The sequence below is a fragment of the Botrytis byssoidea genome (assembly GCF_014898295.1).
Source record: "Botrytis byssoidea strain MUCL 94 chromosome Unknown BBYS_002, whole genome shotgun sequence".
In the NCBI taxonomy this organism is placed as follows: Eukaryota; Fungi; Ascomycota; class Leotiomycetes; order Helotiales; family Sclerotiniaceae; genus Botrytis; species Botrytis byssoidea.
In genome coordinates, this window is record NW_024065843.1 from 1,755,311 (window position 1) to 1,776,726 (window position 21,416).

General features: G+C 43.1%; 6 protein-coding genes across 6 annotated transcripts; all 6 read right to left on the minus strand.

Moving 5' to 3' along the window:
* Positions 1-385: 385 nt before the first annotated feature.
* On the minus strand, positions 386-2,521 carry EAE97_001289 (uncharacterized protein; the record flags this gene model as incomplete). Its single annotated transcript, XM_038871799.1, has 6 exons — positions 386-1,081; positions 1,132-1,219; positions 1,268-1,329; positions 1,384-1,818; positions 1,961-1,997; positions 2,049-2,521. 6 exons carry the CDS (start codon positions 2,519-2,521, stop codon positions 386-388), a joined length of 1,791 nt encoding a protein of 596 aa, XP_038737700.1.
* A 1,913-nt stretch (positions 2,522-4,434) lies between these two features.
* On the minus strand, positions 4,435-5,352 carry EAE97_001290 (uncharacterized protein; the record flags this gene model as incomplete). Its single annotated transcript, XM_038871800.1, has 3 exons — positions 4,435-4,680; positions 4,736-4,906; positions 4,984-5,352. The coding sequence occupies 3 exons, from the start codon at positions 5,350-5,352 to the stop codon at positions 4,435-4,437; spliced, it is 786 nt and encodes a 261-aa protein (XP_038737701.1).
* A 2,294-nt stretch (positions 5,353-7,646) lies between these two features.
* Positions 7,647-12,998, minus strand: EAE97_001291 (DNA-directed RNA polymerase II subunit RPB1; the record flags this gene model as incomplete). Its single annotated transcript, XM_038871801.1, has 3 exons — positions 7,647-7,671; positions 7,725-12,577; positions 12,642-12,998. The coding sequence occupies 3 exons, from the start codon at positions 12,996-12,998 to the stop codon at positions 7,647-7,649; spliced, it is 5,235 nt and encodes a 1,744-aa protein (XP_038737702.1).
* Positions 12,999-14,770: 1,772 nt separating this feature from the next.
* Positions 14,771-16,703, minus strand: EAE97_001292 (uncharacterized protein; the record flags this gene model as incomplete). The annotated part of the gene is made up of 3 exons (XM_038871802.1): positions 14,771-15,204; positions 15,270-16,117; positions 16,312-16,703. The coding sequence occupies 3 exons, from the start codon at positions 16,701-16,703 to the stop codon at positions 14,771-14,773; spliced, it is 1,674 nt and encodes a 557-aa protein (XP_038737703.1).
* A 483-nt stretch (positions 16,704-17,186) lies between these two features.
* EAE97_001293 (uncharacterized protein) lies at positions 17,187-18,650 on the minus strand (the record flags this gene model as incomplete). The annotated part of the gene is made up of 2 exons (XM_038871803.1): positions 17,187-18,222; positions 18,289-18,650. The coding sequence occupies 2 exons, from the start codon at positions 18,648-18,650 to the stop codon at positions 17,187-17,189; spliced, it is 1,398 nt and encodes a 465-aa protein (XP_038737704.1).
* A 547-nt stretch (positions 18,651-19,197) lies between these two features.
* Positions 19,198-20,546, minus strand: EAE97_001294 (uncharacterized protein; the record flags this gene model as incomplete). Its single annotated transcript, XM_038871804.1, has 2 exons — positions 19,198-20,093; positions 20,141-20,546. 2 exons carry the CDS (start codon positions 20,544-20,546, stop codon positions 19,198-19,200), a joined length of 1,302 nt encoding a protein of 433 aa, XP_038737705.1.
* Positions 20,547-21,416: the final 870 nt, after the last annotated feature.

Genomic DNA, 21,416 nt, shown 5'->3' on the forward strand with positions numbered 1-21,416 from the left:
AGTGGGGGGAGTTACCGGAAAAGCTTGTAAATCGTAATCGGATAAAACTCCGAAAATGAAGTTTCTTATTTTTCTAAGATATTTTGTAGGTTGATAGAATGACTCGAGAGTGAATGATACTTGAAATCGATCTAGACCACATATCAATCAAGCTTAGGAAGCTAGTTCACACTATAGATAGGTAGTCGAATAGTAAGGGAAGTCCATGTGAATAAAGTAACTTAGTATTCTGCCATCTGTCTGCTCTTATAACAATCCATGAATGTCCTCCCAACTCCTATTATGCCCAAATTCGTCCAGCTTAAGTCGCCTCAGATATCCTCAATAGACAATACCACCAATTACATCAAATCCCATCTATATGCATAAAAAGACCATAAGCAAATCAGCTACCACTGATCTGCTTGCCGCTTCCTAGCGCAGAAGTAAACTGTCCAAATTCCTGACCATCAAAAATTCTTAAATACTCTGCCGCATTTCTCCATCTAGTCTGAAATCTTCTTAAACAATTCCTGATAATTTCCAATGCCTCCTGAGATTGTGGATTACGACTTTCTCTCCACTCCCACATATAGTGCTGGCCTGCTGCCCACAAAGAGTCCATTATCAATGGACTGACCTTATCAAGATCGGCTTGTGTTTGCGCATGGCTATTGACACTCTCAGAAAATTGAACAACGCTAGCCGAGAAATCTTGAAGGCCTTTGATGGCTTTATTCATCATAACACCTTTCTCGGAGGAAGTTGCTGCGCCGCATAACGTATCTGCGGGACAAGAATAGGGGTCAAGAAGAGCAATGATTGCGCTGTAAATAATGGCGAGTGGTGTTGCTAACATGAGATAATCTCTAGAAACCATCGCCTCTTCATTGACTACACGAGCGAGACCAGAACAATTATCGAAGAGCTGACTTGCAATGTCAAATCGGGCTGTCTCTGTTGGAATCTGCTCGGTGTAATGGTGACGAAGAACATTTCCCAAAAGCACAGATCCTTGACAAAGTCGAGCAAATGGTGTTATAGACTCGGTGAGCGGAGTAGACACGTGCTTCTGAACGGTTTGAGTCATATCGCCGCTGTCCTAAACACCAATTAGTTCAGATTAATCGGAAGTCTGAATTGAGAATTCACCCATGCAATATCATCCACAGGTAAGGGATCATCTTCTTTTGGCTCTTGGGTAGTTAATCGGTGATTCTTGCTCCCAATCGAGACCATTCTATGTCATGTGAGTTTTAGAAGTTTGGAATTGTTGTGAAAGTCTCACCTATCAAGTATAAGAACACCCCACCATGTTCGATATCGCTCTTCTTGCTCGGTCCAAGTATCCTGGATATTGGTCCCAATTAGAAATGTAACCTGGAAAGGGGAAGTATTGCTTACAACAGGGCCAACTAATGAAGGAGAGTTATCAAAATCGTTGATGCCCAATAAAACTGCGTAGCGAGAACACCAGCCAGCAGACATCCAAGCTGCAGGATATATTGCTTGGCCATACTCATAAAGAGTAATCAGAATGCTAGCTTGCAACAAGATCAAAGACACCATTCCAGAAGCTTCTAGCAATGCAAGAAAACGCTTTGCGGCGATGTACATTGGATTTTGACCACATCCTTGGCCATCTACTGGTTTAGATGTGATGAGCTTCATACAAAGAAATAGCAAAACTAAGTCTGCATTACTATCCCGGGCAGGAGTAGTCAGAGTTCGTTCTAATCTCTTATGAGAGATTATCGGAAGACAGTGGTGAATGGTTCCAAAATATTCTAGGATGACAGCAGGTATAGCTGCTCCGCTTGCCAACATTTGATTGACTTCCTATCCAGTGATTATCAGCAAGTTTCAAGGACGAATGGTTCGCATACAATGATGATCGAGTGTGGTAAGGATTGGCACTCCAGAAAAGGAGTTTACTATTCGAACAGGTTATCAAAATATATGAACAAGACGTAAAACTTACTGCTGGTGGGTTAACCGAAGGTCTGGGGATAGTTAAACTGAAGTCTGGTCAGCGACGTAATATTGACTCTTAGAGATCTTATCCTTGCCCTTCATTCCTGAAGATTTCATTATCGAGAACGGCCATAACAGGAAACTTATTATGTACATTATTAAACGGACTCTCTTGTGGATCTGCATATGCAGGTATCTGAGATTGCATATATTCAGGTCCATGGTTAGGCATGGAACCATAAGGCGCATGCATATTTCCACCATTAACTTTAGCTTCAAGTTCAACTAACTTCATGCGTAAAGCATTAATATCCTCGGCGGTAGGAGCAGGAGTTTGTTCAGTATAATCACAGTGTCGTTGCATTCGGGAGCAAAGGCCACAATGTGGAAGCACTTTATCGCACTTTCTTTTTTGTTTCTTACATGTTACGCATGCCTGCGGTGCTTTCGGCTGCACAGGCTCTGGAGTTGCAAAACTCATGCCATTCGGTCCATGAGCTTCATGTGGTCCATTCGGTCCCATAGACCCATGAATCGGTCCTTGAATTGGTCCATTCGGATGATCCATCTTCGGTCAAATCGCTCAGACGGCTCTAAAGAAAACTACTAGGTAGGTACTTTGCTTGTTGCGGCCGCATAAATTTCAACCCCGCTTGGTCAAGGGAAAGAAACCGGATTTTGACTGTTTACTATATATATTAGCATGTCTTGATTGAAAAATTCAGGAGAGAATTGAAATGATTTACTTGATCTATTCTTTTCCTGTTTGTAATGATTATTTGGTCAATTTACTTGATGGTAAAAGTCTGAATACAAAAGTATGAAATTGGTTGATTAAGAAGAAGAAGCGGTGTTGTCGGCCGCAGTTTGATGTCTTAGAAGCTCGGACCATGGTGAAAGGGTTGCTATCTATGTCGGGTAAACCCCGGGTAATTGAATGTGAGTAACCACCATCCAATATCAAACTGCTAGATTCATAATATTGCTTCACTGCTTCGAAGATGGCACAAACAGTGGACATGCAAGAGTAAGAAGCTACTGTACCACTGGATTCCTTTCTCTTTTAGAATCAAATGGAAAGAATTGTAAGGCTACTTCATGCATCAGCAACTTCTGATCTCAATGGTTTTCCAGCTTGTCACTCATTACATTCCCAAAGAAATATCTGGTTATGCCAACACACCATCCATGGATGATCACTACTGTACATCATATCTGGCCATACTATACATCCAGTTCTGGTGCCAAGTCACAAGTTAATTGTACTTTCTGGGTGTATTCCCCCAGGATTGGGAAACCAACAAACAGTTGAAGCAGGCATGGACTCATTCCTTCATTCCATTATCGATACAAGTGCATTCCTAGGCAAGCTTTATAATCTTGAATTAGATGTAACTCAGATCCACGATAACGAATTCGGTACTTACCAATATCAATATGGTATCAATATGACAATACCAAGTTATAGAAGCAAGTCACTGTCAAACCAAGCTCACATCTAAATACCTTGGTTAAATAGGGTGCTGTGACACTTATGGAATCTTCATTCTATCAATATCCATTTGCTTGCTCAAAGTAGCAACGATCCAATCCACAACCTCTACATGAGCACCTGCATCAAACTTGACCAAGTTTACAAAGACAACATGGTCTAATTTTCAGTCAACGCCAGGATATCCACAGACCATTTGAAAAACTCGAATGAGAAAGGGAAACCCAATTTCCCAATCAATCTCGAGCATTTGTCAGATACTGTCATAAGAGAACAGAACAGAACGCTATCCATTTAAAGACATCTCCTAGGATTTACAGAAGGCATATATTCGCGGTAATACATAAGAGGAGGGAAATTTTTGCATCCCAATACAGTATATGAACACTTTTTAGCTCACTACTCAAATAATGGACAAGAGGCTACTTGATGTCCTGCTAAGTTGCAGTCATTCAATATTCTACTGTCAAGAACGAGACTTGAATATAATTTGGTGTTCACATTCAAGCTTGGTTGTTAGTATTGATTAACTGGGATTTCGATACTGCTTGAAGTTTTCAAGACAATTCTCCCTAGTGGGTTGAAGAGCGAAGAAGCATAGGTTCTGTAGCATTTCATTTTCAATAGGAACATTGGCGTATTCCCGCTCTTGTTATAATCCTACTAAAATGTACGCTCGAGAATATATCTACTGTTATAGAACCTTGACACAAGAGGTGAAGCCACCCTAATCCTCAATGATCCATTCATTCAACATGACATTGTTAATGCATCTTCTATCACCAAAAGCATCTAATAGCAACAGAATGACATCAATTTATTTGTTTTCAGGTAGCTCCAAGGTGCAAGGTGGTACCAAGCAGTAACGGTAACTCAAGTAATCGGAATCCCCATTTTCCTAACCCTAACCCACCAAATCCTAATCACAGTAAAGCACCAATATCCGCAAATAATCCCAAACTCATACACCAATTCTCCGCATCAAGGACTTAATACCGCTCCGGTGATTCAGGCGAAGCAGTCAAATCATAATGATCAACAGTTTTTTGTCTCTTATTTGATGGTGTTCTCTCCGGACCCATCGGTCTCTCTCTACTCGGTGTAGTCATCGATCTCGTAGGACTAGATGGTAGCATCGTACGAGCCGAGGAGAAACTATTAGGAGCGGTTGTTCGTATAGGTGTTTGAAGCGCCAACGTGCTGGTTACTTCGTCAAGAGTTCGTTCTTTTGAATCCTATTCGTTGTTAGCTTTGAGTTTTGGTTCACAATGGGAGAGGAGGAGAGCATACAAACGATCTCTTGATTTCCCAGAATAGATTCAAGAGTTTTCTTTCTTGATCTACAAACACTGCTGTGCGCTTCTTTTTCGCTTCCGAGTCCTGGTTTCCGAGAGCTGCAGTGACTTTTTGTTTCTTCTGCTTGAGCTTTAGTTGGAAAGCCGACAGTTGTTTGTTATGCCACTATCAGAAAATGAGAGGTCAGTTCACTTTTATATAGATAGTTCAAAGGACTAGCTATGAAAAAAAAAACTACTCACATCCTCCATCTGCCTTGGCCAATCCTCCGGAATCGGCATCGCCTTATCCAGACTTTCAATTCTCGTCTGCAATCCCAAAGCCAAGTCTCCAATAAATCTCGCTGTATCAGTATCATATCCATCGCATTCTTTCTGAAATCTTCTCTGTAAAGTGTGAGTGAAATGTCGAGCATCGTTATCATTTGCTTCGTACATTTGGGAAAGTTTGTTTGCGATAGCGGCTAGACCGGGTCCAAGTGGTTCATCCGCAATGTGTGCGAGAAAGTCGGACATGTTAGAGTAGATGTCGACGGGAGTCTGGATAGCCAGTTCCCAGGACTTGAGCTTGCGCCCGCCTATTCCTTTTGCGGGTGTTGTTGCCGCGGACATTCTTTTTTGGAGACTGCTGTTGTCGTGGTGGTGATGGCTGCGCTGGAGGGAGTTGATGAGAATCACAGTCAACTTTTGCTCTCGAGAAGCTTCACTAGGCGATCCTTTTAAAGGGGGAAATATGGTCGCGAGTAGTTCTACAAGTAACAATCCGCAACACAAAACGCAGTCTCTAGGTACCTTTCAAGAACTGCCTTAAGCCTTCAAGATTATCGTAATCAAAAAGATAGATATGATTCGAAACAAATCCAAATCATCAAAGACAGCACTCAAGCTAAAAGAAGTAAAATGAGCCTCGATGCAAAAATTAATCCAGAAGAAAAGTGATCTTAAAATACTCGAATCTTGATGCTTTATGAAGAAGAAAACAAGTGAAAGAAATCCAACCTCGGAAGCAACTCCTATATATGTAAAAGTAATAATACAAGTAGTGAATTTATAACTTGCTCAAAACACGTGTTTTTACTAGATCTTGCTCTGCAATAAAGAGTGAATACGCGATTAAAAATCGTGTGGAGTTTAGCTGAGAGGCAAAGGTGAAATTTTGTTTTGGAATTTATGGAGGATATTGAATCTTGTGATGAAGGAATGAGTGAATAAGAACATTTACGGTAGCTGTATTGAAAGACTTGAGTACGGCAGTTGATGGGATGTTATTAAGAAGGTGCTAGGTATCTATGTGGGTAGGTAATTAATGCCTTTGTGCTTGTGATGGAAGACTCGAGAGAGGAGAGGTTGTGCTTGTGATTTTTCTGATAGTTACGAGAGGCCTGGCGAGTTCTAGCATGTATGAGAGGATTTCCCGATGGAGTAGCTGGGCTTGAGGACTCGCTGGATGTGAGAATACCTAAGTAGATAAATCTCATAATGCTACTGTAATAGCTTCTCAGTAATGAATTGCTGATATTATTGCAGTTAAGTTCTTAAATGTAGATTTCTCGATGGTGCGTAATACAGCGCAAATGCATACACATGTTCATGCCGCTATCGACTCAAAGGGTGCTACTGTGGATTTAGCACTCTCAACCTACTTTTATATAGAAGAAAGAATAGAGGTGACTAGAACACTCCTATAAGTACCTAACAAATTGACGCGCTCGGCTTTACACGAATCTCTGTTGCAATCCCATCCCCAGAAGAGCTCTGCTCCTAATATCTCTTTCTCGTTGGTGCCATCTACTAGAAGAGGTCCTTCCATACCCCAAAATCGCGTTCTCCCAGCCACGATTAACATCTTCCAAGGTCTATGTATCTAAGAATTGTAAAAATAGTAAACGTAAATTCCCTCCCCAGACCTCCATTTTCCTTCTTCCTTTTCTTCATTCAAGCGCGAATCTTCTCCCGATATCCTCATGCATATTCCTCAACCAGAATAATAGGCTTCACAGCCAACAGTTCTAGGAATAATCGAGGAATCTGCCAATCCAAGACTCCGCTGAATACAATGATGTCAGAGTTCATCGAAAATTGATGTCCCCTGAGCAATCAATGTTTCCTGTAGGATACGTATATATATAGATATATCCCCCGAAGAAGCTACATATGCAGAACACTTTCTAATAACCTCACACCTCCATCCTCTCTACTCCTCATCCTCCACCTTTCACCTCTTTATAACTCGCCATCATCCTCCCGATACTCATATCACACTTCGCAATGAGTCAAGTTTAATGCCTATAGTGAGTCACAACTCTCCAAACATCGCATCTCAATTACACCTCAACTTCTATCAACAAACACTCATTAGGAATTTGAACATATCGTATACACATATTTCATCACAACCTCCTCAATCACAAAACATAAATATCACACCCAGGAATCATACACATAAAAACATGAAGTTTACAATATAAATTGATTTGTTCATAAATGCATTTCAGACATCTAAGATCATCTTGTCTCATCCATTCCTTTGTTTATCTCAATCCATTCTTCATCCTTCATTCACCCATTCTCTCATCTTCTTTTCCCTCAAAGCCCTTCCATGTTCAAAAATCTCATTTCATGTTCAAATATCCCATGCGTGCGTGCATTGACCACCCCATTCTGAAAGTTTCAGCCATAATACAATTTTGGGTGGCTGCAAAAAGAATCTAAAGCAAAATTCAGGTACTAGGCTTTAAAAGAAAGACTTCCCATGAACGCCATAGCAGGAATATGAAAAGACCCAAAATGCTAATGAACAAATCTTCAGCTTGAAAATTATGAGCAGATACACCCAGAACTCCCGAAAACCATATGCATATTCTTTTTTTAGGCAATGTTGATACATTAAAGAAGGAAAGAAAAAATCAATTGTTTCCACCGCGAGGAGATCTATAATATATTAGCACTTGGATATTGATTTGAATGATGTTGGTTCGACTTACGATGGAGAAAAGTTGGGAGAGGTAGGAGAGTAAGAAGGACTTGTTGGAGAATATTTTGGAGAAGTGCTGTTGCCTTGGTGTTGGGGTGAAGACGGGCTCCAATTTGGAGAGGTTGGAGAGTAAACAGGACTGGTTGGCGAAAGACCTGAGCCTGGAGACACTTTATTTCCAGCATAGTTTGGACTTGTGGGACTATAATTTGGAGATGTTGGTGAATAGGAGGGGGAGGTTGGACTGTATGAAGGACTGGTCGGCGATCCATGTATATTTGGAGAGGTTGGCGAGTAGTTTGGTGACGTGGGACTATACGAAGGCGAAGTTGGAGACACGAAACTTGGACTAGTAGGGCTATAGGCAGGAGATGTGGGTGTAAACGCAGGGCTAACGGGTGAGAAGCGAGGCGAAAGAGCAAATCCAGGGCTTGCACCACCTCCCATGGCTGGCGAAGTTGGACTGTACCCGGGACTGGAAGGAGAGAAGTTTGGCGAGGATGGAGATGTGGCGAAAGGACTGTGTGGGGAATAGCCACCACCTGGGCTTCTAGAACCAGCTCCATAAGGACTATGCGCGCCGCCACCAAAGACAGTGTACTCAGTAGCAAAGCCGCTTGGTGTATCAGAACCAGCACTTTGAATGGGCGAAAATTGAGCACCATAATCGGGAGTACCGAGATAGCCACCCTCATTGAGTGGAGATTGACCATCATAAGGAGTTGCAGCACCACCTTCACTGCCTTTAACAGGAATTCCTGCCATAAGACCCATTCTGCTGTTGTCAGAGATAACAGTTTCAAGCATCTTCGGATCGAGCAACACATCCATCTCTCCAGTTCCCATAGGAGCAAGCTGACCAAGCATAACGTTTTCAGAAATACCACGGCAGTCGTCCAATTCACCTACGGCGGCAGCTTCGAGCAAGATCTCAACAGTCTCTTCGAAAGAACATCTCATCAGAGCTCCTGTGTCTGCACGATTGATACCGTGACGAGTGATAGCCATCAAGTGACCACGCGAAGTCATAATGTCAGTAAGAAGGGCAAGATGGCGATGGTTGACATAAGAACCATCGAAAGCCAACACCATGGTCAATTCACGCATCAAAGCGGATCTAGCAGCTTCGATACCGAAGACTTCGAAGACCTGGATGAAATGATTGGAATAGGTTCGTCGAGGATCAACTCCTGGTACAATCAAGACGTCCTTCAACGAGGTTCCACTGGTATCAAGGTACCATTCTTCACAGTCCTTGTCCTCTCTGCTTGCAACCAATCTACCATCAGGCTTCTCGAAAAGCTTGACATCTTTGTTCAAGAAAGCTCTGTCAATACCTAGAACACCACGAAGAGTCAAAGTATCGAGAATATGAGCCTCAAGACGCTTGAGCATAATGTCTTCTTCGATGTCATCGTCATCGTACTTCGAATCACTTTGCTTGATCATTCTGATACGAATAACCTGTTGCTCAGCGTTGTTGTCACTGAAGATGACAGCCAAATCCTTGGGGTAATTTTCCTTGATCTTGATAGCAACATCATCGACCTTCAGTCCCTTATCCAACATCTTTTGACGATCAAGAATAAGACGAAGAAGCCATCTGGACTGGTTATCTGGAGAATCGTGGTGCTCTTCAGGGATGATGAAGTAAGACTCAACCATGTCAACATCGTCCTCAATGGTAGTGGATTGAATGTCAGGGTCGTGGTAGATCTCGGTAGCATAAGTAACGGAGCGCAAGGTAGTATGCTCAACAGCACTACGCAATAACTTGGCAGTTTCTTGATTGGCATTAGCACCGTCTTGATAAACAATCATGGACGGTGTCTTGATGTTTGGAGCGATGTTCAAAATTTCCTTGAGACGTGGAACACCAAGAGTAACGTTCTTGGATGAAATACCAGTGAAATGGAAGGTGTTCAGGGTCATTTGTGTGGCTGGTTCTCCAATAGACTGTGCAGCAAGCACACCAACCATCTCACCGGGATTGACCAAAGCTCTCGTGAAACGACTCTCAAGCTCACCAAGAATGTGTTCAAACGCAAGCTTGTTGAGATGCATACCGAGTGCAATGCGTTTATAAGCAAGACGAGATCTGAACTGAGCCTTGATGAAGATTGTGGCATTATATTGAGCTTCAACGGAAAGTTCGTCAGTACCACGGACGATTATCATGCGATCAAGTAACTGTTGAACTCTTGGAATGACATCTTTAGGGTGTAAGTCACTGCGTTTTCCGTCATCTGTCTTGAACAATCTCTTTGCGCTGTCAATAATTCGGATGATGTTCAATGGAAGTTGGAAGTGGTCGTCATCCTTCTCCTTGGTTCGGGAATGTACGAAGTCTCGGAGGAGTCTTCTGTCCTCTTCGAGAGCAGCAAACTCTGTATCAAGGAGTTGTTGAGTCTCGAGATCTCCGTAGAGTTCGTTTGCATGCTCTAACACATCGGTTGAGATACGCTCAGACATAACTTCAAGTTTGAAGAGATCATTAAATGCCTTATTGCTGATGTTGATATGATCCATCTTTTGGTTCTCGAAAATGACACCGTCGAGACCGTCCTCACCATAGACGAATTGAACAATATCACCGAGCGAGTTACGGACGGTACCGTCATATTTAGCCATGACATCCTCAAGAGCTTTGACGAGACGACGTTGAATGTATCCAGTTTCTGCAGTCTTGACTGCGGTATCGATCAAACCTTCACGACCAGCCATTGCGTGGAAGAAGAACTCCGTTGGGGTGAGACCTCTCAAATATGAATTCTCAACAAAACCTCTCGATTCAGGAGAATAATCGTCCTTGGTGAAATGTGGAAGAGTACGATACTTGAAACCGAAAGGAATACGTTTACCTTCAACAGATTGTTGTCCTACCAGGGCAGACATCTGAGAAATATTGATAGTAGAACCTTTCGAACCAGAGCGGGCCATTTGTACAGCGTTGTTGATATCCAACAAACCATCCTCAGTCTTTGTACCAGCTGTGTTACGAGCCTCGTTCAAAGCCTTGGAAACTTGAGATTCGAAGGTTTCACGAACGTTCATACCTGGAAGGGATTCAAGCTCGTTACTAGTGGCCTTCTCGACAAGCTCTGTGACTTCGGCCTTTTGTTTGGCGATAGCCTTCTCGATCTGTTCAATTGTCTCCTTGTTGGGAATCGTATCACCAATACCGATACTGAAACCATTGTGAAGAAGCCAGTAATTGATGACTCGTTGACAACCGTTGAAGAAAGCCATTGCAGCATCTGGACCCTGCTCGTTGAAAACGATGTGAACGATACCGTTTCCAGAGGCTCCAACGTTCTTCTTGGCCATCAGACCATACATAAGCTGTCCTTCTTGGATCAAACAACCGTCATCGTTCAATGGCGCATGCAGATGCTCTTTATCCTTGCTGGCGTTGTAGGAATTGACGATCTTAGGGATGATCAGACTGACAATTTGCTTTCCAGTCCATCTAGGACGTGGCTTCAAAATAGCTGGCTGAGGAATGACACCGTCCCAATCTGGAACCCATAACAAAATGTTCATCAAATGTTCTTTTGTAATGAAAACATCTCTTCTGCAGATCTTGTAAACACCAGCAAGTGTATCTTGAACAATACCCATGAGAGGACCGTTTCTTTGAGGGGAAACAATGTTAAGTGGAACCATACAGAGATTCATGACCTCGGCACGAGTCTCGTAAGTTTGCGGAACATGCAAGTTCATTTCATCTCCATCGAAATCTGCGTTATATGGTGAAGTAACAGACAAGTTGAGACGGAAGGTGGAGTAAGGCATAACTCGAACTCTGTGACCCATCATAGACTCCTTGTGCAAGGATGGTTGACGATTGAAGATAATGAAGTCACCATCAACAATATGTCTCTCAACTTTCCAACCGTACTCAAGTGAGATTGCACCTGCGCGCTTGTGATGGCGGAGATCAATACGCGTACCATCAGATCTGATGACATATTTGGCACCAGGGTGCTCATCTGGTCCGTTCTTGACAAGCTGATGTAATTTATCGATGTTCAATGGTGTAACGGTCTCCGGATATGTGAGAATTCTTGCGATACTGCGAGGAACACCAACCTCATCAAGAGAAAGATTGGGATCACCAGTAATGACAGTACGAGCAGAGAAGTCGACACGCTTTCCCATCAAATTTCCACGGAGACGACCTTCCTTACCCTTGAGACGAGCACGAATGGACTTGACAGGTCTACCTGACTTCTGCAGAGCGGGTGGTTGACCAGCAATATCGTTGTCCATGTAAGTTGCGACGTGATATTGTAACAAGGTTTCAAAATCCTGTAGAATGTGCTGAGGCGAGCCTTCCTGTTGGGCTTGACGGACATTACCATTGGCACGGATGATATCACCCAACTTGTAGGTCAAATCGTCCTCTCCTCGCATACCTTGACCAGTACCATCCATGGAAATACTTGGTCGAACAGGAGGTGGTGGTACTGGTAGAACAGTGATGATCAGCCATTCAGGACGAGCATAATCTGCATTCAATCCGACATCCTGAATTTCAGCGGTGGTCATGCTGCGAAAGACGTTGAGGGCCATTTCCGGAGTGATTTGTCTCTTATCGGGTTGTACTGCCTCTCCATCTTCATCCTTAGGTGCCTTCCATGTACCCCACAGAGCCAAAGCAGTTTGACGAACTTCGGGCTGAATGTTACCACATCCTCCATGCGATTTCTTTGCAGCTTCTTTTGGATCTCCGTTGAACTCTTCCTCGTTCATCTGTACGTCACTATCACAAACCATCTTGACCTTGCAGAGCTTCCATATGGCCTCGAATCTGCGCTTAGGATCACGAATGGAGACAGCTGCCTTGTAAGCTGGATTGCTCTGATATTTGATGTTAGCATCAAGGCACATGAAACAAACCACTTCAAGTAGGTTGCAAACTAACCCTGTCTAGTTTAACTTTACCACAGTTGTGGCAGACCATTTCCAAAAGCTTCTTTGTCTTCTTCAAGAAACCAGGATGGTAAACAGGTTTAGCCAATTCGATGTGACCGAAATGACCAGGACATTCCGACATATTTTGATCACAAGTAGCACACTTAAATTGCCTATCAATAGATCCGAGTCGGGGATCATTGAGACCTGCTTCTCTCGGCTTCATCTTACTTTCATCCATGGTCTCAGGATACAAAATATGACAGACACTCATATTCTTGATCTCTTCAGGAGAGAAGAGACCAAATTGTATCTCCTCGATGGTTCGCAAAGGCGCATCTGAATGCGCAAAATTAAGATTCGCCATATTGGCGGTTGTTGATATTTATTAAGAAATTGTTGTAAAGGTTGAAGGTCAAAAAGTTAAGTGTGGCAACGAGCGGTATAAATAGAGATCAACTACTGTACCCAACGTTGCGACGCGATTTTACCTCGAAAATATGGTCGTAGTAATTCGCAGAAGGAGCCGTATCGAAAAACAAGCAAGTCTATGTGCAAGATGGATAGGATGTTGATATTGCGATCCAGAGGTAGAGGCCAGGCCTTCGGCCTGAAGGACAATTTTCGATTTCTCCGACCGAACGACTCGATCGAACTGGTGATGCTGTCAATAAAAGAGGGTATACAGTTTCTTCCTCTTTAGAAAGACCAGCAATGAGGAATCCACGTCTTTTGGTGCGATTCCACAAATTGTCGTATTGTTGTTGATGGTGGTGGATGGGGTTCGTGAGGAGGAGGTTCCTTTGATCTGTCGCGAAAGAAAGCTGATTGATGAGGCTCCCGGATAGCCGATTAACTTAATACAGTTAGTTAACAAATGTATTCTTGTGGACCAATCATATCCGAGATGTGGCTGACGAGTTTGTTTCAAACATTCACTCCGAAAAGACTCATTCGGCCTGTGAAGTTGAAGGGAATGAAAAAGGAGAGGAAATCAACATTTTGAGAAAGTTCAAAGAAATGTGAATCTTGTTCTTTGATGAAGTATCTGCTATCAATGAATTAATTCTAAGAAGCTCATCCCAGCTTTAACTTTAACTATGAGCTAGTACAATCTCTTTCTAGATACAGCTTGAAACTCATAATCAAAATGGTATATCTATACCTAGAAAGGTTCAAAAGGACGAACAAGTATCATTTTACCTTGATGTATTCTTCACCACTAGCCCTGTTAAGCTATTTGTGATTTCATTACTATTTGTCCAAAGTAATATACCCTTAGATGTGCTTTCAACTTCACCTTCACAGTCTAATCACTGATCATAATTAGACATTTTCTTCGGATCTCATCTCTCCTTTTACACGAGTTACCCCCCTCAATTCTGTCTATCCTTCCACCCTCATCTACCCATACCCGGATCTTAGCTTTATAGTCAAGTCTTGGACTATTACCATTCAAATAGTATTGCGCTCAAAAGCTCTTCAGCAATAGTTGCCCAGGTAATTGGTAAAAGCTTTGAAAAGGTTGAGCTTTCAAGTTGAAGATCCTTTCAACGTATTGCCTGCATGATGCAAACTGCCATTGATTGCTTTACAAGCTATGACTGATGGCCCAGAGATAACAAAGCAATCCTTTACTTTGATGTTGTTTGATGTTAGATTGCACCCATCTGCCACAAAACTAGTTCCCATTAGGTGATATGAATGACACAATTTCTGAGCTGGATTCTATCAAACATGTAATCTTATATTCACCAGGGCATTCAGTACTGTAAATTAGAATGCAATCATATCACCCTCCAAGTAGATTTTCGGGTGATTGATCAGACATCCTCATTTACAGGTACAGTCAAGATAGTTGTTGTGTAGGCAGACATGTTCTCGCTCGTCACTTTTGTATGGCAGGCTCAAGCTTAAAAGAAAACAGTCTATAATTCATTATCATGACAAAAAACCCCTATGACCAGACCTTGATTGTACCAGTTTCGTTCACAATGTGTCCATCCCATTTGCTTTGTTCAATTCGCCACCTATTACCACTTCCAATCCATCAATTCATCTACCTGTCCACCCAGCCATGAATCTATTATACCCATAATCCCATTTCACCACATCACTCCCATTTTCCTCCACCAATCTCTATTTCATTGTAACAATCTCCTCCGCACTTGTTGGATGAATGGCCACACAAGCATCGAAATCTCTCTTCCTAGCCCCCATCTTGACTGCCACCGCGAATCCCTGTAACATCTCTCCAACTCCAAGTCCTATCAAATGCAATCCCACAATTCTCTCTTCCTCACCCTCACAAATAATTTTAAACTCAGTTGGTATACCTTTCTTCTCTTCTGGCGGAAAGAAATCATAAAACATAGCTGCGAACTTTGTGTGATAAATTTTGAGATTGCCAGCCCCGTATTTTTGGAAGGCTTCAGGTTCTGTAAGACCGATAGTACCGACTTCAGGGTGCGCAAAGATGACGGTTGGGATGAGAGAATAGGAGAGTGCGGATTGGGAAAATTGGGATGGACCGAAAAGACGGTTGGAAAGCTGTCGACCGGCTGCTATAGCAACTTTTTACATGTTAGATACTCCTCCATTTCATTGCATTCGAGCAGGGAAAAACAAAAATACATACCAGGTGTGAGTTCCATCTGACCCGTCACATCTCCCAGACCGTAAATTCCCTCCACATTTGTGTTCTGGAATCCATCTACCCGAATGTACCCCTTCTCATCTGTCAGTACCCCCACAGCCCCTAAATCTAATCCCTCCGTCTCTGGACTTCTCCCCACCGCCCAAAGTACCTCATTAACCACCAACCCATTCCCATCATCCCCGTCCCATCTCAAGTTCAACACTTTCTCCTCACTCTTCTTTTTCCCACTCCACATCTCCACTCTCGCAAACCCCTTATATCCCCTATGAATGATAACCCCCGCTTCCTCATACGTCCTCGTCATCGTCTCCGAAACCATAGGATCAAATTTCCGTAAAATCTTCTCTCCGCGTATAAACATATGGACTTCAATGCCTCCGATAGCATTCAACATTCCCGCCATCTCAACTGCTATGTATCCTGCTCCCACCACCGCAATTTTCTTGGGCAATTCTTCAAGTCCAAAGAATCCATCACTAGTGATACCAAAATGGGCGCCGGGAATCTTCGGTACAATGGGTTTGCCGCCAGTAGCTACACAGATATGTTCGGATTTGAATGTTTCAACACCACTTCCATCTTCCAACTCCACACTAATGGTTTTCGAAGCGACAAATTTGGCGGTTCCACGAACGAGAGTTATTCCCTCGCGTGCCCAGTTAGTTTCGTAACCACGGTTTAAATTAGCGATCTTGGCATCGCGTTTGGCTTTGAAAGCGGCGTAGTTGAAGGGAATGTTGGAAGGAGTTTCATAGCCGTAGTGTTGGCTAGCACGGAGGGCTTCAGCCATGGAAGAGAAATTCCAAGTGTGTTTTTTGGGGATGCAGCTGTGTTGTTGTCAGTGCCTTGCAGGATATGAGTTGAGGCATTAAGTACATGAACAGAATTTCTACTGAAAAACGTATAAAGAAAGGGTTCCTCTTCAAATTGACTAGAAAGATGAAGATACTCAGACATCAAGGATCCATAAATTTGTGTTTCAACTTGCTCAAACGCAAGATAAAGGCGCTCAAAAACTCACCCAACATTAACACAAGTCCCACCACTTTTCCCCTCCTCCACAAGCAGAACCTTCTTCCCCCACCCCCCTTTTTCCTTGGGTCCCGCCGCTCTCCTCGCCGTCCCACTTCCACCACTTCCACCCCCAATAACAATATAATCAAATTCCTTCGCCTCTCCCTTCCCCATAGTCGACAATCCCGACATCTTCCTCGACAATCCCGCTCTCGAAATCGGGAGTGCCGATTTAGCAACTGCTGAAATAGCCGATAACGTCGTTGCGGATTCTGAACTTGATGATTGCGTACCAGTACCGGAACTATATGTGTTTGTAGAAACGGCTATGAGGTTTGTGGGAGGCACAAGAGATGTCGTTTTTATTGTGAGAAGAGGAGGAGTAGGTCTTGATAACATGGTGAGAAAGAGCTCTTTATCACGTTGTTTATGTAAGTGAATTCAGGGTGAGGGGTAAGACCCTGGATGCAGCCACCTTTTAGGTAAAGATGTGATAGGAATGTAAGACGGGTGAACAACACTGTGGTGTGGTTGGAGGATCAGGAATGAAAAGGTTATGTGTAAGCGATTTGCAGGATTCGAGGCGTTTTTATATGGCCAAAGAGTTTCGTACTGTTTCGAAAAACTAGAAACGGGAGATTCATGTCTTGTATAAATACTTTATGCAAAAATTGTGAGATAAGATAACGAAGGGAAGTGCTGGTTGAGTTTGTTGCTAGATTATTTCATTCTTAATGTGTAAGCTATTAATTGGTTAACGGCTGCATATGATATGCAAGTCAGTCAAGTACCCACCGAAAACATATCTTTCCCACCTTAAACTCCAGACCACATGCTTGCCTAGAAAACGCCATTCATCGAAAATTTAGAAGAATGCATGATTCAACGTCTTCTACCTTTCTTCCTTCGAGGCTGTTCATCTGCACTGCCAATTGCTTCCGAATCAAGTTGGTAGTTGCGTCCATCCGATGGACTTTTCCTTCTCATTTCACCCCTGCCTACAGCTACAAACTCTTCTTCGCTCTCGGTATCATCACCATCGAGTTGTACCGGCATCCTGAATGCGTTGTCTTCGTCGATTACATCACCCTTGATTGGTTCAACCGTTAGAACATCTATATCGTCGTCCTCGGCATCCAATCTCCTTTTATGAATTTCCTCCTGGGGATGAATATCAAATTCGTCCTCTCTCTCAATATACTCAACATTTTCCTCGACTTCAGCAAAGTCCGGTGCTAGAGCTGACCATCTTTGCTGCGGAACTATGGACCAAATGTGTATTCTTCCTGACTCCAAACCACATGCCGCAATCATCGGCTTGTGAGGATGCCATTCAACCACCCCATGCTCTTCCTTGGGCCCTTCCAAAATCTTTACCAGACTTCCGTGATTTCTTTCCCATATATAAATATCGTGGTTGTTGAATGTTGAAGCCGTTACATATTCGCCTGTTGCACTGAACGCTACATGATTCCAACTCAGCCTATTGACCACATCTTGAAATTTGTGCTCGACTTCAATATCTATCGTATCAGGGTCCAGATCCTCAGCTGATAAATTCGGTATCTGGATCGTCCTAATAATTCTGTCCTGAGCATTGACTACCACGTCTCGTCCAGAAGTTGTAAGCCTCATATAAAGTAACACGCCGGTGCACAGCTTTGTAGAGTAAATGACCGTCCTCGTAGCCACTTCTATTATGTTCAGCCACCCTTTATTAGTACCCGAAAGAATGTGATCTCCCGAGGCGGTGAAGATTGCGACTGTTGTGGTTTGTGGTGCGATCGGTTTTGATTCGTCTTCTCCGTATACTGTTCGTTTTTTAATAGTTGAAGGTAGAATGTATTTCACTACTTGGAGGTTCGTAAGATCTACCAGTAGGGGCGGATCTTCAAACAATGAGACTAATATCTTCAAACTAGCATAAGCAGAAAGAGTCAGTCACCGTCCTGAAGATAGACTAGAATGGCATTTTTCGACTCACTGTGTCCAAGGATGGAATTCTGCCAAGTATACCGGTGCCTCAAATCGTACAGTCCTCAGGATACTCCCGTCCATCAAATCCCAAATAATACATGTCCAATCCTGACTCGATGTGAGTAGAAATCTGCCATCGCGCGACCAACTTAGCGATTGCACTTGTCGTGTATGTCCTTTGAGCTTCCGTGCTATGCCGTTGGTCTCAACATCAAAAATCACGACTGTGCCATCAGTGCGGCCCGCGGCAAGAAAGTCGCCTTTGCGATTGAAGCGCACGCAGGAAGCATGGCCGCTGCGAAGAGTGAGAGTCGATGATTCTGGATAATCTTGTGCAAGAACAAACGGATCCGTTAGTGCCAAATTCATAATGCTGGTATTGAGAATGAAGAATCGCAGAGGTTCGAGATGCAAGATGAGGGGATCTCAGCCTCGTTTTATGGAGATTAACAAGGCTGACAAGCAGGCGCGATCGGTAAGATTAAGCTTGTTACTGGTACGTGAATTGATTTCAGCGCCGGTTTTGTAGTTCGATGAAGATCAAGCCAAACTCTTGACGTGTGCAGCATATTTCCAATGGTCAATACCTATAAAAGAGACATGCCGTGATTTTCGATTTTGTTCACCATCCATCGAAATTTCGAAGAACACTAGCCAAGTTTATACGATTAGCTAGCTGTGCGGGTATCTTGCAATATTCCCAGACGAATTTGACACTAAATTAAGCATATTCCTGGGAACCCAAATCCCAAAGTAGGTACATTTCAATTAATAGTTTACATTAATTTATACAAATTATAATACAAAGAAATCAATAATTTCTGCTTCAGAGTTCGCTATAATCTTCGACGCAATCATAAATCATTAACGTTAGGATGTTTCCCTTCTATCATGCAGCCCTTGCCCTCAAAACCGCCTAATACTCCGTACATCCATCCTGGCAATTAGTGTATCCTGGGAATTCGGAGAATTGACTTTCATCAATGCCTTGTAATTGCGGGCAGCCCAAGCCACCAAGACGTTGAGTAACAACGTCAGTAAATGGCTTTATGGTAGTTGCAAGATTCCCAACGGCACCGGCAGCAATATCTGGGAGTGCTGCTTGTGCGACTTGAAAAACGAAACATTCCAAGTTGTTTCCCTCAAGTAAGGATCCAGTTTGAAACACGCCTTTAGTCAAAGATCCAAGATTGACAGGTGCAAAAGTATTGGGCGCTCCCATATTTCCACCAATATCAAGAAGAGGTGGATATTGCAGAGCATAATCGACAACATCAGTAAGGAAACCAGCGATGGTATACTCATCGCCGATAGCTCTCTTGTACCAATTGTCTGGAATACGTTCATTGCCGACGTTATATTGGAAGTTGCCAGACTCGCCTGTGATGGCAAAGAAAGACATCAGATCTTTCTTAGTCAATGAACCCTCCGGAAATTCTGCAGATTTGTTCGACATCATTCGGACTGGGAAATTATAGCCGGCAGGGGAAACGAGAACACCTGCGAAGGGCGAAGAGAAGAAGTAGGGGTTGGTTGTGATAGAGTTATTAAAGCGGTCGATTCTGAAGTCAAGAAGATTCTGATATTGTTCGTCGGCACCAACACCTTCGACCAAAGCATCGTAGTACTTCTGGAATAGTGGAACTTCAAGATTATAGGATTGTCCAGCTAGCCACAGATCTGGGCGAGTTGGAGAGGTATCGGATTCGTACTTATTGTGGGAGCCAGAAATGCCTTGAGGAGTTCCAGTGAGCCCCAAAAGATTGCCAAGGGGAAGGCTAACTTTAGGTGTCGGTCCACCAATTGACCAAGCTATGAGATGTCAGTAACAGAACACGAAAGGAAGCATTCAAAAATACATAGCAAGTCGCCATCGAACACGGCGCCAAAAATAGCAAGAAATGTTCCGAGGTCCAATGACATGCCATATGCCCTATTGGTACCATCAATAAAGTCGCCTATAGTACCGACTCCGCTGTGGGGGATGTATCCATGATTTGCGGCGGCATTCAATCCTGGACAAGGTCCTCGAACATCTCCTGCGCCGAAATTTGGTGGTACAAAAGCATACTTTCCTGTCGTGCTAACGTACTGCGACGCAGCATCAAAACTGGCTCTCTTTTGAAGTGGGTCACGAGCAGCCGTACTTCGCTTGCCAAGTTGAGATTTTGCGAGTCTTTCGGCATGTTCTGCACCCAATCGAGGGTACGCGGCGACTTCACTCGCAGTTAATGCCAATAGTGCGACAATGGCTGTTACTTTCATGATTGTATATTTATATCTGGTATGACGTTTGATTTGATGAATTGGATAAGAGGTAAATGGATTGATGAAAGACGGCAATTATTGTGAATGTGAGGCTGTTATAAAAAGGAGAAAGGAAAGCACGGTTCTTATATGTCCATATTCTCAAATGGGAACATCTCCACATAATCGACGGCGCAACGAAAAGTCTCTAGCTCAGAGAACCAGGCCGGCATATCGGAATCGACTGATTTGCTCTTTCTTACCTGATTGAACCGGGACGAAAATTGAATTCATCGCAATCTTTGCTGAGAATCGATGTTTACAAAAGATTGACACGGGTAAAGGTAGTCCAAATCTCCCTTTCGATGCTGATTTCTTGGAAAATAAGACTGGTGACCTGCACCGCGGAGCCACAACAACCCACGGCCGGCAAATTAATACCGCTGACGTCGAATGACTATTTGGACGATCGCCACAAGGAAAGGGATGCTTGGAATAAGGCATAACCGTATATGCTAGGCGGCGCCCAAAATATGGTGCCAAGCTCCCGGGATCGAACATTTAATATTGAGTAAGTTTCGAAAGGCAGCTGAAAAGACAGTAAAGTAGTACAATGCGGATGATCTACACCAATTCTTGGTGCGGAAGCATCTTTCCAAATGATTGAACTGTTTCTTACAAACAGAAATTTCCATTTGTCAGTCTACCCAACCAAGTTGAGAATATTGTTCGAGTACATGTTTAACAGCGGTTTCGGAGGCCATACGGAATTCAAAGTCTAGGATTTTAAGATTAAATACATTCAACCTGGAATGATGGTTAGTTGGAAGTAGATGTACCATGCAGTTTTTCATTATTACTGTATGAAACCGTGAAATTGTGATTTTC